At 38.6% G+C, this 18,495-nt stretch overlaps 2 protein-coding genes across 3 annotated transcripts; one reads left to right on the forward strand and one right to left on the reverse strand.

Moving 5' to 3' along the window:
- Positions 1 to 709: 709 nt before the first annotated feature.
- On the reverse strand, positions 710 to 10,682 carry slc16a5b (solute carrier family 16 member 5b). Of its 2 annotated transcripts, none has more exons than XM_044332652.1 (5): positions 10,179 to 10,681; positions 8,777 to 9,235; positions 6,845 to 6,985; positions 5,899 to 6,756; positions 710 to 1,838 (listed from the first exon to the last, which is right to left on the reverse strand). In XM_044332652.1, the coding sequence occupies exons 2-5, from the start codon at positions 9,201 to 9,203 to the stop codon at positions 1,576 to 1,578; spliced, it is 1,689 nt and encodes a 562-aa protein (XP_044188587.1). In that variant the 5' UTR covers positions 9,204 to 9,235; positions 10,179 to 10,681; the 3' UTR covers positions 710 to 1,575. The 2 variants fall into 2 exon arrangements, with proteins under 2 accessions (XP_044188587.1, XP_044188588.1); XM_044332653.1 differs by lacking the exon at positions 710 to 1,838 and adding an exon at positions 1,845 to 4,047 and having other exon boundaries at positions 10,179 to 10,682.
- Positions 10,683 to 11,487: 805 nt separating this feature from the next.
- atp5pd (ATP synthase peripheral stalk subunit d) lies at positions 11,488 to 15,399 on the forward strand. Its single transcript, XM_044332642.1, has 6 exons — positions 11,488 to 11,631; positions 12,075 to 12,213; positions 13,807 to 13,903; positions 14,062 to 14,133; positions 14,670 to 14,732; positions 15,009 to 15,399. The coding sequence occupies exons 2-6, from the start codon at positions 12,092 to 12,094 to the stop codon at positions 15,138 to 15,140; spliced, it is 486 nt and encodes a 161-aa protein (XP_044188577.1). The 5' UTR covers positions 11,488 to 11,631; positions 12,075 to 12,091; the 3' UTR covers positions 15,141 to 15,399.
- The last annotated feature ends 3,096 nt before the right edge of the window (positions 15,400 to 18,495 follow it).

The following is an 18,495-nucleotide window of genomic DNA, read 5'->3' on the forward strand; positions in this document are numbered from 1 at the left end:
TTGTGACTTTATCACTGTGTAGGTAATCTTTAACTTCGACACACCCTCATTGGCTGAAAGATAAGCTATTTTGCCATTCAAGCTCATTTCAGCAGGTTTTTCAAGAAAATAGTATTATTCAATATTAATCAACAGTATATTGAGTTCAAATGTAGTTTTTATAGCAAAAATACACATTTTCTTCAATTTGTCAGTTTAATTAAATACATTTTATAGAGTAAATGCTGTACTATACCATTAGTCTGGTCTTACAGTTTTAAATATGTGTTGAAAGGTTATAGATTAATAGGTTTAATAGGTTTAATTGTTTTAAATGTATTCTCCTCCCTGATTTTCATGTCTTAAAAATGAATGTGTCTGCACTGAAACAGCAAGAGGCATGATGCTAATAACAAACAAGAGCCATAAAAAAGCTGGCCCTTCACTTCAATATATCAATTAAAGCATGACATTGCAGCCCACGGCCCTTCATCAGATGGCTGAGAAATTAATACAAAAATACTGCAGAGATAAACAGAGCAGGACACACGAGCCAAAGAATAATGCATCACCCAGGTCAGACTAACATTATTTTTGGTGGATTATATTATATTATGTGTGTATTATATTTCAATGGCAAGCAAAACAACAAAAGCATTTGTCCCAAATCTACAAGCTGCAGTAGGAACAAAATAACAGAAATAATCAAGTAATACTTGCAAGTTGTAATTGTCTTCTTTTATTCTTTTTGAAAAGGTATTAATATATTTTTTGTAATAATCGGCCGATATATTCAAAAGTCAAGTGGATTTGAAACTATTTTTTAATGAAAATATCATCATTTTACAAATACCTAACATGCAGAAGTTTAAAAAGGAGTCAAGGCATTTGCTTACTTTCCTCAACATACAAAGGACCTGTCTCATGGAGCATATGCAGCAATTTTTTTCAACAGATATGACAATAATAGGTAAATACTGACGGTTTGGAGATTTGCAAACGTTTACATACTGGACAAAATGCTGTTTAGAGTGATTGTAGCTTCACATGATAGAGCGTGCATTGCCCCCTACAGGTCACATATTAAGAAATGAGATCAGAACCAGAACACCCCTTATTACTATACTATAACAGGTTTTTTTGTTTTTTTTTATTAAAATACAAACCGAATATTCCAAATGTAAAACGCTGAGTAAGTTCAGAAATAATGTACACTTTGTTTAAAATACGAACATTTTATATATAACATGAAACTTGTTCATTTAAAATGACACTAATGTCATACACAGAAAAAACAAAATTAATGCATTTACAATGTAGAGTAATAATATAAAAGTAATAACACTTTAAAAGAATTGACACATTAGTCAACACTACGGAGCTCTACTTCATCTTTTACCATCAAAAACATTATTACAAAATGGTGAATACAAACTCCAAACAGTTGTTGGTAATTCATTTACTTCAATACATTCATCAGACAATCAAAGGCCTCTGAGAGCATGGCGAAATGTAAGTGTGACTTCTTAGAAAACCAAATTCAGATTCAAAATCTCAGCCCCAAGCTTTTATCAATAACAAATGTGTATATTTATATCACACACTGGTAACATACAATGTGTTTTCTGATTTTCTTCCTTTTGAGGCTACATGGCTGCACTGACAATCAGGGGCCAGGATTACAATAGGTTTCTGATAGAGATCTGATGGCGTCTTCATGCTCTTCTTCTTCTTCTCTGCTTCTCTCTTACCGTCCAGGAAGTAGAAGAACCCCATGAGAAAGACACTGGCAGAGGACACACACACGCTGCACGCATAGAAGACATACGAATACTGGCCTGTGCTGTCCACCAATACGCCTGAGAAATGCAAAAGGAGAATCAAAGGATGAATGGATGTAAAACTGATGACTTATACTTAACTGGTATTTTTACATTGTTATCTTCCCACCAATTCACAAATACTAATGAAGTTCACTGAGTTGGGAACATTTTGAGACATTGCGAGGGGGAAAAATGTAAGTTTCTTTCAAAAGCCTCTGCCTGTTAGATGTAATACAAAAGTTCAATGTTAAGTTATAGCAGGAAGACTGCTCGGCTGTAAAATATCATGCATTTGACTTATCGTTTGCCTTTAGGACTGAATGGAGCCTCTGTCACTGGAGATAGTACAAAGAATGGCACAATAGCATATTCAGACATGTATCTGTAGTAGTACCTGGCAGTGGCAAAATATTACCATCCATTAGAGCTGTTTGTACCAGATGGTGATATGATACCATAGTGAGTCTAAAATATTTTTTTAAATCTTTTTGACCTGACATGGGCATGAAACTAACACTGAAAGTACACTGCTAAATGGAGAAGTGTCAAATATGAACAGGATGTTTTTCTTTTTGTGTTCCTCTATGAAATCATCAAAAATCTCTTGTGTTACATTTGAAATGATCTAGTTCTAGTTAGTTAGTTAGTTAGTTACAGTATATTCTGTAAGATAAGGATGAAATGTTTCACTTATTTTGGTATGGCTTTAATGAAGTCAGTATGCACATGCAACTTGATTCTCCGGTTGAAGTAGCATTTTTAGTAGTACTTTTAAGTCAGTCAGAAACCATTAACCATACTGTAAGTGCATTTGTTCTGTGTGTTTTTGCAGATAAAACAAGCTACTTCACACTTATGGATTTACTCTCAGTGTATCTAAGGATTATGGCAACAGACTGGATGGACTATGTTCAAATCCTCCCTACTTTTTATCACTTCTGTTCATTCATTGTTTAAATTTAACCTGTAAGTGTCCATTTTGTAAATTAAAAAAAAATAGTACTAATAATGTTAGAGTGCAACTAAGTTTCTCATTATTGTATGACCACAACCTGATTTCTGTAATGCAGAGTGCTTACTACTCATCTGTGGCAGTAACTGATCTTCATCTCATCTTTTTTTTACAATTGCATAAGCAAAATTTTACAATTGCATAAGCAAAATTTTGAAAACTGGACCCATTTTGTCAAAACACTACACGCAATTCACACAACCACACACACAAGTAGCAGAACACCTCAGTTCTTTTGCAAAATGAAACACTTCACTCAAAACTATATTATACTATTTTGTCACTATCTGGCTCACATGGTTCATACAATCTGATTCTGTTCAAACCAGTTACACACTTTCTACTTTTCTAACAATATAGTCTGGGTTTGAGTTTTTTCAGAGATATTGTTAGAGTAAAGTACATGAATATATTGACCAAACACAACACACAAGACCAGTACTGCACACTGATGAAAATATTTATTTCTCTCCACATTGTAAAATCAGTCAATACATCCATTTCCAAAGGTTGCATTTTGCACTGAAAATCAGTACAGAACATATTCTAAATATAATATAGTACATAAACACAGTAAAAACATTTGTGGAGACAGAAAAGAAAGCATGAATTTAAAAAAAAACCCTAAGCATCATCTCTTCACCTAGCTGGATCTGGTCATAGCACTTCGTCCACATCACAGGCTATGTCCTCTCTTGCGAGACAGCGAGGGAAGAATCTTCTTGAATGACAGACCCTGCATCAATGTGGTCGCAGACCTCCTCCATAGCTTAAATGATTGGTATCCTAACATAAGGCTGGAGATTAAACCTTCCACTACCATGCTGAAAAAAAACTCCTCAATGGGGTTAAAGAAGGGAGAGTGGATGCTGATGAAACCAGTTTTGGACCAGAGCAGATCAGTGGAAAGATACATTGTCCCAGATGACAATATTTTATCTGCTCTGCATCCATTTGGTCTTCTGCTGTGACAATGTTGCGTAGTCTGTCTAAAAATTTGAGTATGTGGGCCGTGTTGTAAGGACTTAAGTTGGCATGGCGGTGGAGGACCCCATTCTGCGTGATTGCAACACACATTGTGATGTTACCAACACGTTGGCCCGGGACATTCAAAATAGCTCAGTGGCCAATGATATTTCTCTCTGGTCGTCTTACTTTTGTCAGGTTAAACCCAGCCTCATCTTTGGAGATTAATTCATGCAGGATCGCATTAACATCCATTGCCAAAACTCTCTGAAAAAAGACAACATTGTGTTGTTCAATGTAGGCCTACAATAAATTTACATGCAAAAAGGTTCTGTGTGCTGTGCACAATACTGAAGAGGACATTACTTACCTCCACATATTCATGCCGCGGGTCTTTTATTCTCAGAATTTCTTTCAAATGGCACTCAGTAGAGATGTTTCTGTATGTGATGTTTTTAAGGATTCGCCTCAGAGCTAATAGAGAGACCTGATGGACACTATTGAAAACTGTGTGGTCACTGAGGATGTTTGTTTGAATTTCTCTGAGGCGTATCGCATTATTGGCCAAAACCATGTTCACAATAGCTCTTTCTTGTTCATCTGAGAATATGGGCCCCCTTCATCTTTGACGTTCTCCACCCTAAATCCTATGTAAACCAATGAAAATACATGTAATCATGTGCCGTCCTCCCTAAGGGCCACAGCGAGGACACTTGGCTGGAACTGAAAAGCAAGAGTCAGCAGTAGCAGCTGACTCACTACTGAGTGTAGTCAGTTTTTCTGCTCAATACCTAGCCAGGGGACAGAAGGAACAGCACATTACAGTTTTTTTATGATTGCTCACACCCTAAAATTAAAAATAACACAGAGTTAGTGAAACCTGATACTCAAAACCTCAGCCCACATCTGCACAATTATAAGCACATTTGCAGCCTCACATGTTTTGCAAAACTCTACACATAGAGTTTTGCAAAGCACTAAACACACCCTTTTACATTAGACACAGAAATCTAACATGATGTCACATCTTTGCCATTTCAAGGGACTGCCTTTCAAAATACCACACCTATGAACCAATTGATCAAACATGGCCATCAAGTGTACAGACACTAAGGTGCTTAATTGTAAACTCAACAATCAGGCGTAAGCACTATAAAAACAGGTGGGTGTACCTGTTTTCAACAAAAATGGACAGCAAAGTCATAGTAAGAGGAAGAGGAAGAGAGAGAGTGAGGATAAGAGGGGGAGCCCGTGGAGGAAGAGGGGTAAAGAGAGGAAGAGGGAGAGGAAGAGGAAGAGGAAGAGGTAGACGTAGACCTAGAGGAGGACATGGATAAAGAAGAGGAGGACCAAATTTATCAGATGAGATTCGAGCAACATTAGTTGACCATGTTGTAAGCCATAGAGAGAGAGAGAGTTCAGTCCAACCTCAGCAGATACACTGTTGCAACAGTAATTCGGACATTTCGACAAGAGCACAGGTTGAAAAACAACTCCACTGTCTACAGTAAAATCAGTACAATGTAGCCTGCTATATGCACTACATCAGTACTTTTGTTACCCATTCACTGCATTCCATGTTTGAAACAATGCCTTGTGCGCTGTCCTGTGAAATTTTACATGTATTTTGATTGGTCTACATAGGATTGAGGGTCGAGAACATCAAGGATGGCCCATGATGAGCTGTACTGTTCTTGTTCTATTAAAGGTCCAATAAATGACACTGAGCCTCACTGGATGTCAGCAAACAATTATTCGGTATGCAAAGATATAGTGGAGTAATGGCAACCAGAGCAGTGAATGAAGTCACACTCCCTCTGTGTGTGTTGTTATCCAAGCTTCTCTGTTCTTTGTTTTGGTTGGCGCATCATTTCAAATATTCCAGTTTTGTTGAGGCTACTTCTTTACCTCATTTCAAATACTACTGTATACACTGAGTTGCATCATTTTTGTTGTTACCATTACTGATTGTGTAATCTGTCAGACTGATTTTGATTGAGACATTTTTATTTTTTGTAAAAGCATGTAATTATACATTGGAGATGCTGTGAGATAAATGATGGACATAGCATACCAGTGTGTGTGTGTGTTTGTGTGTTGGTGTGTGTGTGTGTGTACCTGCTAGAGGTGGCCCAATAAGCAGCGTTCCACTCTCCAACATGCACAGGAGTCCGAGGGCTGAGGGGAAGCGGCTCATCTCCACCGTGTCCATCAGCACAGTGTAGAGAAGCGAGCCTGCCACACTCATGGACAGGCCGAAGATCATCACGTATACCAGGAGAACTTCGAAGGAGGCCGACACTCCACAGATGCAGTTACTCAGCCCGTTTAGAAGCACAGCACCAGCAAACACGTACACAAAACTGCTGCTGCCTCTGAAGCGTGGCAGCCCCAGGACGAGGGCAGCAATAGGTCGCACAGCGATGTTCACCAGGCCCATGACAGACATCAAGAAGGCAGCACGGTCTAGCTCCATGTTATTGTGAGTAGCATAAGGCACCAGATAGACCAGAGGCACCACACAGCCCAGCATCATCCAGGTCACACCGACTGCAAAAGCTCGGTATCGAGCATTACTCACTAGAAGGTCAAAGGCCATATGTCTGTGCAGAAATGCTAAAAAGCCACAGAGAACAGTCTTTATATGGTCTTTCAGGCCTTTTCTCTCCTGCTGCAAAGGGAAGTCATTTGGTTTATCCAGAACCTGAGAGTGTCTGGGTTTGTTTGGTCCCAATGGGGGGCCAAGGGGTCTCATCACTGCCCCACAAACACAGCAGTTTAGCAGCACCCCGCCCAGAATCAGGAAGCTGCCACGCCAGCCAAACCAACTGAGCAGGATGTTGGCTATTAGGGGTAAACTGCTCAGGCCCAGAGCTGTGCCGGTGGATGACAAGGCGTTAGCGAAGACACGGCGGCGCACAAAGTAATGGCCCATGATAGTCACTGATGGCTGGAAAGAAAGGCAAAAGCCCAGCCCTGAGGAAGAGATGACAGAGAGTCTGATGACCCTGGAGATTGCTATAACAATGGAAGTGTGGGTTTGTGGATGTGTGCAGCGTCTGACCTGTGATGCCGCTTGTGACGTAAATATCAGTAATGGTCCTGGCGAGAGCAGACACCGCCATGCCAAGTCCACTCAAGAGTCCACCCACCATCACTGTGACCCGGCAGCCAAAACGTTCCACCAACATGCTGCATAAAGGACCTGAGGAGAAATGGAGAGAAAATGTTTCATATATTTCCCAAATACATCTGCCATCTTTTGGCCTATCCCACATGGAATTATATGACTTTACAAAAAATCTATAGTATATTTAGTATGACTTTTTACTTTGTACAGGAAAAGAAATAGCTTCCAACTGTGCTGACCACACTATGGAGTCTAAACTAAAATCTAAAATCCAAAAAAATAAATCTGCTCTCTTCTTCAGCTTCCCATACATCTTCCTCCAAATATATTGATTATTTCAAAGTCTCTTTTTCAAACAACCATTTCAGTCATTTGAATAATCCATATCTATCAATCATTCCCATCTTTTATAAAACTAAATAAAAGTTTGCACCTATTCTGGTAGAAAGGCCAGTAAAACAAACAGAAAACACTCTCTTTTTCCCCAAATCACACACTGTCTCCTTCCAAACCACTGTACCAATTGTTTCGTATAAAGTGACAATATGCTAAATGTATTCTGATTTCATTTTTTTTCTGAACAGATTATAAGGTGATTTTCGATAAAGTAATATTTAATTTTAAAATAAGTATGCATCTTTTCAAATACAAATCGATAGGCTCACATTCACAGAAAGCTACCCAGTAAAACAATGTTCTTATTTGCACAACAAATAAGCATGATTTGCATCGATTCATTATTTTTGAGCAGTGAAATTAGGCTACACAAAAAAGGACCAAAACCGGGGCCAAATTAATTTCCTCTTATCTGTGATGTATTCTCTGAAACACAAAACCACTGGTGTTATCTGCTTTCTTCTCTTGCCAGGATGCAGAAAATTGCCAAAATGTGCAAAAATAATGATATAAATCCAATTCCTGAATCATCAAACCTTACTAACGCCAATTACATTACTTAAGCACAGACTGATCAAATAAAGTCGACATCTAAATCCGCTTAGTTGGCTTTCCAGCTCTTTGATGTCTCGTCATCATTCTGGTTCTTTTTTCCACCATGATAAAACAAATTACAACCTGTCAACTGCATGTATTTACATGTAGAGGATGAAACCCTTCATTTTCAACACTTGACATGCTTAAGGACAAACACTTGATATTTATGTGAACTCCTGATTAGGCTGTATGAATAACAAAATCATCATTTAATTTCAAGTGTAGGCGTTACCGCCTCTAGGGGCCACTAAGGGAGCTTTAGTCTTGTGGTCTTGTTTACTGTAATTCTGCATATTTACCACATTGAACTTGCTCTCTAAAAAAATATCCAGAACCAATATTTAAACTTTGATAGCTGGGGCAAAGTCCAAAGTCATTGTTTATGTTGACAAACTGAATTTATGGAATAAAAAATTATTATATAACAATTACTGTACTAACAGACAATTCCTATTTTCTTCATGTGTTGCTGTCAGGTGAGGTCCTGTCAGTAGAGGGAGAGGAAAGCAGACGAAAGACAAATAAACTCTCCTGCACAAGAACAATGGGCTCTGACGCTGAACTCATCTGACTCATTAATGCCTCTCTCAAAAAGGCTGTACAAGGGCCAAGAAGTCTTTAGCGCTTGTGTTATTCCCACAAAGTTGGTACAAATTATAAGAATTTACAAGACAAATTGTCCTCTATGCACTTGTGTGCATGTGTTGTTGCATGTGTAAAGTTCTCAGAGTGGAAAGATAAAAGTGAAAAGTATCAAGTAATCACACTCACATTTCAGGCATGTACACCCACATGTTTAGTTTGTGTGTGTTTGTGCGTGCGTGCATGTGTGCATGTGTGTGTGTGTGCGTGTGGGTGTAATAGCAGTCCTACCCCCAGCATGCAGCACAGCCGTCATGATAGCCGGCACCCATGAGGTTTCTGTGTTGCTGGCATCAAATTCTGTTTGAAGGTCTGTGTAGAAGATGCCAATGCATGAAGGGAAGGCCAGCGTTAGAGCCAGAACCAACATAGTGGCTACCAGCACCACCCAGCCCCAACCTCCATCGGGTGCCCCCAGATGGCTGCGCTGAGCGAGGCCACCCACCTGCCGAGCAGTGGGACAAGAGGTAGACTCCTGCTCATCTTCTTCGTTTTGCTCTTCTGAATCACTGTGTTGCAGTCCAGACTCTGGACTCCACTTCTCTGCTTCCTTGACACACTGAGCAGCATTTCTGCCTTCCCTCCGGTGTAAAGCATTATCCTTTTGACTGTGTCTTGGGGCCGGTGTCTGGTTCTGGTCCTCCACTGCCTGAGTCATTCTGCCCGGTGCTGCTGTTAATACTGTTTCCTCTGTTTGGAGATAAGACAGAGGGAGGGCCGTAGACAGGATTTTAAAAATACCAAGGTCGTAAAGTAACAAAATTTTCATATTGTTGTGTTTTGCACCTCAGGGCCACTGTATGAAAACAGAAATAATACTACAGGCTATGTACAGGATGGTATACATGTGTTATTTTAATATGTAAACTGGTGAAACAAGATGGTGTGATAGTTGATGTAAGGCAAACTAACAATTTCTATGGTCTGGCGAGCATTCAGAGAGCATTAATTGTCTTTATATAAATCAACTATGACAACAAATGAAAGGAAGCAGCAGGTTTGTGATCTAATTCCAGATACTTTGCTCTTTCTGCGCAGTTGTTAAATAACCAAAAGACAAAAACTTGTTGTATCACAGTGTTGCATCAGCACTAAACAAAATCCCATCAAACTGTAAATAATGGAGCGCAAATTAGATATCTTGTCTTCAATTATCAGATTGACAGAATGACACAACAGCATGCCATCAGGGTTTAATCAAAGTATACAGTGATTGTAAGACCTCCAAATCTAGCCCACACTTTGGTTGTAAATCTATTACATGAGGACAATTTCATCCTAGCACATTTATCTCCATGGTAACTGTGTAAATTTCCCCTCCCTTTAATATCCTGAGGAAATTAGGCAAAACAAATGTTATGGCTGGGAACTGTACCTATAAATGCAACAACATCTTATGTCAGAGCAGTATTTTAAAGTCATTCACACACAGGAAAATGTAGAAAAGGCTGTGACATAAACAAATGTGGAAAAAAAATACTTTGGACAGTGCACATAATTTTCTGATTTTCTTTTCTTCTTCTGTCCCACTAAACTAACCTATAAAAAGTATTTGACTGTTAGCCCTTTCATCACATTTGAAACGGCAGTAAATTTTAGAGAAGAAGTTCTCTCTGTGTCTCTTTCATCTTACCTTTTGGCTCTCTTTTCGTGGTCCTATTCTTTCACTCCTCGTATTAAAGCGCATCTCAGCGGGATCAACAGCTTTCTCTGACATGTACCTGAACCTCTCACCGTGCTGAGTGACCTTACACTGCTCACTTACTGGGCAGCCAGCTGCGTCAATTTAGGAACTGACAGTAAACGTTACACCGGATGTAATTTTCCAAATAAAACTGCACTTGTCACGAGCACTTGCATAAACGCAGTCATGCCATTTTTAGTTTTATTTCGAAACTGTTGATCGGTCTTGACACTTAACTTGACTTTTCCGGCTGCTGCTATTGCGTCTGTGAAGAGAAGGGTTTTTAATAGGAGGGAACTCGTGACAGAGTTGTGGTCGTGCAAACCCAGCCCACAACACATCATGTGGAATATTATACTGACGATTATAGTTTGTCTCTGTCGCTTTGGTACATTTCTCATCCTTAACATTTGCAAAACAGTAAGTGCATTTCTTGAAATGATTCTTCCAAACAGCATCATACAATGGATTACCTGCAAAAGCCTGTAACTTGCTCAAAAATCCTCAGTTCATGTCTCAAAATAAATATTTATGTCAATGAACAAGTCAGTGCCATCAGAAAGACAAGTCCTTGTGCCATTGTTTACAAACATGATAGTCAAACTGTCAATCAGTGTACTCTAAGTGTGTGTGTGTATATACATATGTATACACACACACACACACAGAGAGAGAGAGAGAGAGAGAGAGAGAGAGACTACTTCATTAGGTACACCTGTGCAATATAATGCAATCAAATACAAAAATACAACAGCTCTGCCATATATTCTACATTTGCAAAGCAATTTTCAGTTTTTGTTGACGTTGCCAGAAAGGTGATAATTCTACTTTATGTTTATTACTGAGGTCATGGTGGGTGGTGGTGGTGGTGTACTGGAGTGCATTATATTGAATGATGTTTCTAATATTTTGTCCTCTCCATTAACTTACATGAGGAGGGAAAAATATTGGGAACAATACACCATCTACAATCTTGATTTTTCTGGCTCTATAAAATGTAGGAGGGTTACCATTTAGTCCTTCTATACAGTTTATAAATGATATTAATGCTATCACGTCTGCATTGTCCCTGGTTTGACCATTTTAATGGAGTGTTGCAGTTCTTTGTATTGACCACTGGAGGGCAGTAAACACTCACTCTATGGTCAACACAGAGCCCATACATAAATACAGGTACATTTACGGTGAAACTGGTCTTGAACTGTTTACTGTTAACTGTTTACTGTTTAAAGTTAAAAGCCAGTGGATGAGACTGATGAAACAGAATATGTGTGTAATTATATGATAAACTGTGAGCTCACATCACCTCATCAGTTTAGTGGCAGGATATTTTGGCTGTTAAATTAGCTCACTTCCGTTTCCGGTCAGCCGGCAGCTTGGAGAAGTTTGTATCCCATTGACGGTATGTTGACAAGTTGCTCAAATGTTAAATGTTATTTAAAAACATGCTTTAAGCAGATTGTTTTGATAATGTGTCACATTGATTTAAAGAAATGTTATAAAAAATACACCAATTTTGAACTGCTGTTTAATATTCTGTTTGTCTGCGGTGTTCTGGTTTTGCTAGCTTAGATAGCTGTGTTTGCTAACTGAACACTTGTTAAAAGTCTGTAAAATAATGCAGTTTGATGCGTTTGTTTGTTATTCATCAAAGCAAGGTAACGACTTAGGGCCATAAATCCGAGTATATGTAAGAAAAGAATGACAAGAATGACTTTGGAGCCAAATGGGGAAAACAAACGGTTCTTTAGGCCAAATTGAATTTATAAAGGGAAGGTATTGGGAGTAGCAAAGCTATTAACTTCGTTTACAAGCAACTAAAGTGTCAATCCGGTCTTTCTTTAGATAACACGCCCTGAAACATGGCTGGGAGACGAACTACACTCAAGGCCATTGACTGGTTGGCTTTTGCAGAGAGGGTGCCGCCCAACCAGAGGACCATGTTCAACAACTTGAAGACACGCAGTGATGCTATTTCAGCAAAGTTAGTATTCCCAGTTGCAGTATATGGCATTCCCAACATATGTCATGTAACCATATAAAATCCTAATCTGGGTTTACCCTCAAGAGTGTAACAGTCAAGTCAATTTTATTTGTAGAGCACCTTTCATACACAATGGTAGTTCAAGGTGCTTAAAGGAAGAGGGGAAACGATAAAGATCCTGTAGTATATTTAACATTTCAGTCAACAACCTTCTTCTGGTATATTATCAGGTGTATTGGGTATATTACTTATACCTGAAAAAGGTTCTTGGCTGAAACATTGTATATATTAAAGGATCTTTATTGGGCAAGTGAAGACAGTGTGCGAGCGTCCTTTCTTCCTTTGAGTACGTGTCTACTGCACCAACTCACCTGTCACAAAGACTACGCAGGTGTGGAAGAGATTTTTTTGAATTTCCAGGTGCTCAACATCAGCATAAAAGTAATTGATCAACATGAAAAAATCGTTTTCGAAGCAAAGCTTAAAAATACAGAAATACAACAACTAAAAATGAACACTAAATAAGCACACACATATGAGAACATTTTAAATAAGTATAAAATAAAAATGATAAAAAATTGAAAAAACAGTTGTCCAGCCACACATAGTTAGTTAAGAAATTGGCTAGTCATAGGCCTTGAGAAAACAGAAAGATTTTAAGTTTTCTTTTAAACATGGAAACAGTAGAGACTGATCTCAGGTCATCTGGTAGTTTGTTCCAGACAGCAGGACCACCAGTTGACCTGAGACGTCTGCTTGGACTGTAGTCAGTGATCAGGTCAGCCAAACCATTAAGTGCTTTATAGACTATCAGCAGAATTTTGAAGTTGACTCTGTGCTGTGCTGGGAGCCAGTGAAGAGATTAAAGAACTGGTGTAATATGTTCATATTTGTGTGTTTGTGTAAGGACTCTGACTGCTGCCTTCTGAATGAGCTGCACCCTTGAGATTGTGTGTTGTAGTCCAGCATAAAGAGCATTACAGTAGTCCAATCTGCTAAAAATGATTGCATAGATCAGTTTTTCAGAATCTGCTTGAGATATTAACATTGGTTCTTCATCAACATACTCTTATTTTAGCATGACAATTTCACTTCTAAATATAACATTCAGTACATTTTTTAATGCAGATTTAGAAGATATTATATAAAATAGTATGCTGGTGTAGTTGAGGCGCGTCTGTTTGTGTGAATGAGGCACAGATTCTAAAGCACTTAAATAAAAATAATTTAACATTTATACTCCTTTGAGGCAAGATAGTGCTCCCAGGTTCAAACCCACCAGCACTGATCTGCAGGGTGCAGTGACATGGCGGTTAAGTTAATGGCAACTCTAAAGTGCCTCTAGGTGTGCGTGCGTGCGTGTGTGTGTGTGTGTGTAAAGTAATGATGGTTGTCTGTCTTTACGAGCGTGTGGCGACCTGTCCAGGGTGTACCCCGCCTGTTGACAGTGTGAGCAAAATATAGGTGTAGACATTTAATAGATAAATGGTCATGCTTTTGATAATGATATCATCATTATAACCAGGAATTCTGGTCAAACCACTGCTAACAGTAAATTAAGGTGTTTGTAACTAGGTGGATCTGTCTTCACAGGCTCACCTCTCTACCAGAGAAACCTGCCACCATTGACTGGAGCTACTACAGGTCTGCTATAGCCAAGGCAGGCATGGTGGATGAGTTTGAAAAAAAGGTTAGAAAACTGATTTTGTCTAACAGTAGTGTGATTCTTGAAAATTATTCAGATTCTCTGATTATTACTAATAGTAACAGTAATTGATGTGAGACCTTAATAACAGCATGTACAGTATTTTATTGTCGTCATATATCGTGTGAACTTTGTTTTCCCAGTTCAACGCCCTGACGGTTCCTGAGCCTGTAGACACTCAGACAAATCTGATCAATGCTCAGGAAGCAGAAGCGGTGAGTGTCACTGTGTTTAGATGATGGATGGATGCTTCCACGTGTCCCAACATGTGCACAAGCACACGGGATAGATGAGATTTAAGCTTCCATTTTGATATTTACTTTATTTACATTTATGTAGTTTTGTAGTGGTGGCAGTTTGTCTAACAGCAGGAGTGTTCAGCTAACTCATTGTGCTTTCCATCTACATGCACATTAAAATAATCAGTTTAAATATAAGAAACAACTCTTTCAGTGAAAATATACTGTATTGCAAAAGAATTAAACCTACAAACACAAGCAATCACAGATAACGAACCATAGAGGCCACAAGCCATTTAAATACATTTCAAAACAGTATCATCCACAAGTTGGTTGTTGCATTTGTTTCACACTTTCTTTCGATTTTTGTTCATTGTTCAAATGTGCTGCAAGGTCACATGTGTCTACTTTATTGGCCACTGATTTTTGTAGAGTACACAGTCTATAGTACTGTATCAAAACTCCTTGCAAATGTTCCTTTTTTAATTGCTTCATTTGTCTTTGTCTTTCAGAACACAACAGCCACCGCCTACATCGAAGCATCCAAAGCTCGAATCATCCAATATGAAAAAGAGGTGTGAATTATATGTTTTTAAAAAATAGCCAAAAACAAAGTAAAAAAAACTAACTGGCGTTATTTGCTTAAGTAAAAGGGAAATGAAATGAAATATAATAATGAAAGTAATATAGAGAAATAGTCTAAATGCATAGTTGTTATTTACGATCTAACGGTCCCAAAACTGAAATTGTCCCAGGAGTAAATCTGATTCCGCCACCCTCTTCATGTACCAGGTTGTGCTGGAAACACTTGATCCCTCTTCTGTCCTGATCCTCTGCTCTTCTTTCCTCAGCTGGAGAAATTCAGGAACATGATTCCCTTTGACCAGATGACCATTGAAGACCTGAACGAGACTTTCCCAGAAACAAAGCTGGACAAAGAGAAAAATCCTTACTGGCCACACAAACCTATTGCTGAACTGTAAATGTGAAACTCTGATCATATTCTATGTCATTTGTTTCCCCCTGAGGGAAACGTGTACAGCATGTGTATAAAAGTCTTAATTTGTCCATTCAAGAGTTTGTAAAGTGATTTGAAATATGTTTGTTTTTTTCCACTGTAAGAACTGTATGAATGAAGTGGTAAAAAAAAAAGAAAATGAAATGTCACATATTTGTTTTGTTTCTTCTCTGTAAGACTTACATGATTCCTCAAAGTAAATAATGAAAAGATGGTGAAACTTTCTTGCTGTGTGTGATCAGTATGGGTGAAGGGTCGTCCATGTTCACAGACCCCCATTATAAACAACCTCACAGATCCCTCTCAGGCAAACAACTGTTATTTTATTACTGGATTTCTTCCCAGGCGTCATGAACTGAACTTGATCTGTTGGACCATGTTTTCTTTCTAAATTTGGTATGAAATATCCTCCAACACTCACTGAAAATCCAACCCTTGTGGACGCAATGATGAGTTTTTAAGTACACGCTCGGCCAAAATCAGTCTCACAAGAAGACAGACTATAGTTTACTTCTCTCGAGGGGTCAGTGTTGTCTTTGGGAACCCTCAATGACTTGTCTTTGTCAGTTTTCTGCATCAGCAGGGGAGAATCGCTCTTCTCTTTGTATATTTACTCATGTCTGCAGGTAGGCATGGCCTCACAAACACTTTAATTGATACCTTATTGTATCAGATAGTTTCACAGTAACATTCAGCTACTTCAAGTTATGCATCGATGCGAGGACAGCATGTCTGCAAGTACAAATCTCACCACTCCAGCCCTTTTATTATGCAGTGTCAGTCTTGTTCAGGCTTTGTTATGACTACAGCATAAATCTACATTTCACCACAGCTGGAAATATGAGAGGTCTCTCTGGGATAGGAGAGAGACCTAAAACATAAAGTTTGCTTTCTGTGCTCTCACTGCACCATTATTATGGCTTTGGTTTGTGGGCTAATGCTGTACATAACTTGGTCCATCAGTGCAGACATGACGGTGATAACGGTAGAAGAATGTACACTGGCCTCTGCGTTGTCATTGTTTAAGGATTTACCATATGCAGCAGTGGTACGATATATTGAGACTGTTCCTGTGGGGGGCAGCATCTCTCTAATAAAGCGGGATCTGTGTTTCCACTTTACATGGGAATGTGATATTTATTCATTGCTGTCATATAATTTCAAAATACATGAATTTGATCCAGTGTTTTCCTGAGAATTTTTTGGATTTTGCTGCATTTTTAAAAAGTGGCAAACATTCAACAAATTCAGGCACAAGTCAGTTGTAAGATAAAAGGAGGAATTCGTAGATGTTCATTTGATTTTGGGTGAAAGCATCAGTGACGACAAATCACTTGATGCTTTACATCACACCAACTGTTTTGCAACCCACATTACTGTGTTTAAGAAATCTGGGTGTAGCACACTGTTGAAACTCGCTTGAGTTACATAATCATTCACATTTAACATCAAGCCTGCATAAATTTTTATTGTGATATAACACGAAGTTCAGGTTTATTGTCTTTTTAGCCACAAAAAAAAAAAAAAAAAAGCTGCTGAGATGAAATAATACATTCTGGCTTCAAATGAGTCTGTACTTAAACTGCATTATCATACAAGGATAATAACACTGATAGAAATTAATCTAGATGTTCATTGTGATAGATTCACAATATAAGCACATTTTAATCATTTTTAGAGTCTGCTTATTGATTTTTCTACAGTACATAAATTAATTGAGAGAAATGGCTGCACAGAACTGCAGAAAACCATGGGGTACAAAAATATTAATAAATTGAAGTTAAACCAATAGTAGCTTAAACGAGCAAACACATGATCTTTTGAAAAGTGCCCTGAGATAACTTTTGTTATGATTTGGTGCTATATAAATAAAACTGAATTGAATTGAAATTGAATTTAGTCATTAGTCAAGATTTGTAATGTTCTCTTACTTGTAAAACTGTTTCCTTTTAAGCAATGTCAGGAGGTTTTAGGACAAATGTAAAAATTACCTACCTCCATTTGCCAGATACTGAAGGAAAACGAACATCTCCTTAAATCAACTGAAAAGTCAAACCTGGGCTGTATATATATGAGTAAAATTCAGTCAACAGTATTTGAAACAAACGTGTTTTGGTTTCTTTGTTCATTGTCTTTTGGTTATTCAAATATTTAACAGAGGATAATGTTCAAGTAATAGAGGTGGTTTTTAAAAGAAAACATTTAAGACTTGCTGTAATCTTAGCAGGAGGAGTGGAGGGATAAGATTTTTTTTTTTTTCAGCAGCCTCACATTTTTTAGATAGCAGGGTGAAGGAAAATCACACTGTCAGCACACTGCAAGACTCCTGTGCCCCCGCTGCCATTCTCCCTCTCTCTCTCTGATTTCTCCAGACGGACATGTTATGCATTCCACAGTAGAGCAGCGATAATCCTCCCAAAATCTACACATTATGGCATACCAAGGAGCACTTGTCTCATGATTCTGCAACTGGGTAAACTTGATGTGACTGTGGTGCAACAGGAGCACACGGCTCCATAACTGCTTTCTCAAGAAGCTACTTGAGATTGAAAACACTGCGAAGCAAAGAATTGAAACAGGCTGCGAGTCGAAGGGGATGAAATAAATATTCTTTATATTTTAACTGAGTTCTCATGTTTGTGGTTTCATTTCGAAAATGTCCTGTTTTTATTTTTCGTGTTGTGTTGCCATTGCCAAGAGTTTATTCTCACAGGCTCAAAAGCAAAGTTGTAATAGGCTTCGACTCCAGAATTTTTTTTGTTTTGTTTTTAAGCAGTTGTGGATTACATCTTTAATATTAATCACTCTGGTTGACCTTTGACCTTTTGGAGCGCAGGAACATAACAGGATCCTGAACTCTGATTTAAGGGTCACTAGCTGTCACCTGTCCTGAAACAGCTACATACATATGGACGTAACCATCACTGTGTGTCTGTGTGTGTGTGTGTGTGTGTGTGTGTGTGTGTGTGACCCCCTGCAGCTCTACTTTCTCTAGGCTCAGCCATTCTTTTCCCAGCTGACCGTTCAGCTGTTGCCAACACTTGTCCACTTGATAACTGTTGCCATAGCTCAGAACTCAGCACGCTGGTTTACAACCACTAATGATTTTAATGAAATCCCTGCTCTGCTGCGGTTTGAGATGTCATCATAATCTATAATTAACACAATCTTTCAGTTTGAAGATCATACTGTGAGATATGAAAGCAGCTTTAATCTGGTCTTTGGAAGAGTGAAAATTCTGTGTTTGTGCTGTGCATGAGATGGTGTGTGACAGGCCCGAAATTCCTCTGAGGCTATCCTGAATTATGCAGCACTGTTGT

The sequence above is a fragment of the Thunnus albacares genome, chromosome 17, assembly GCF_914725855.1.
Source record: "Thunnus albacares chromosome 17, fThuAlb1.1, whole genome shotgun sequence".
Lineage (NCBI taxonomy): Eukaryota > Metazoa > Chordata > Actinopteri > Scombriformes > Scombridae > Thunnus > Thunnus albacares.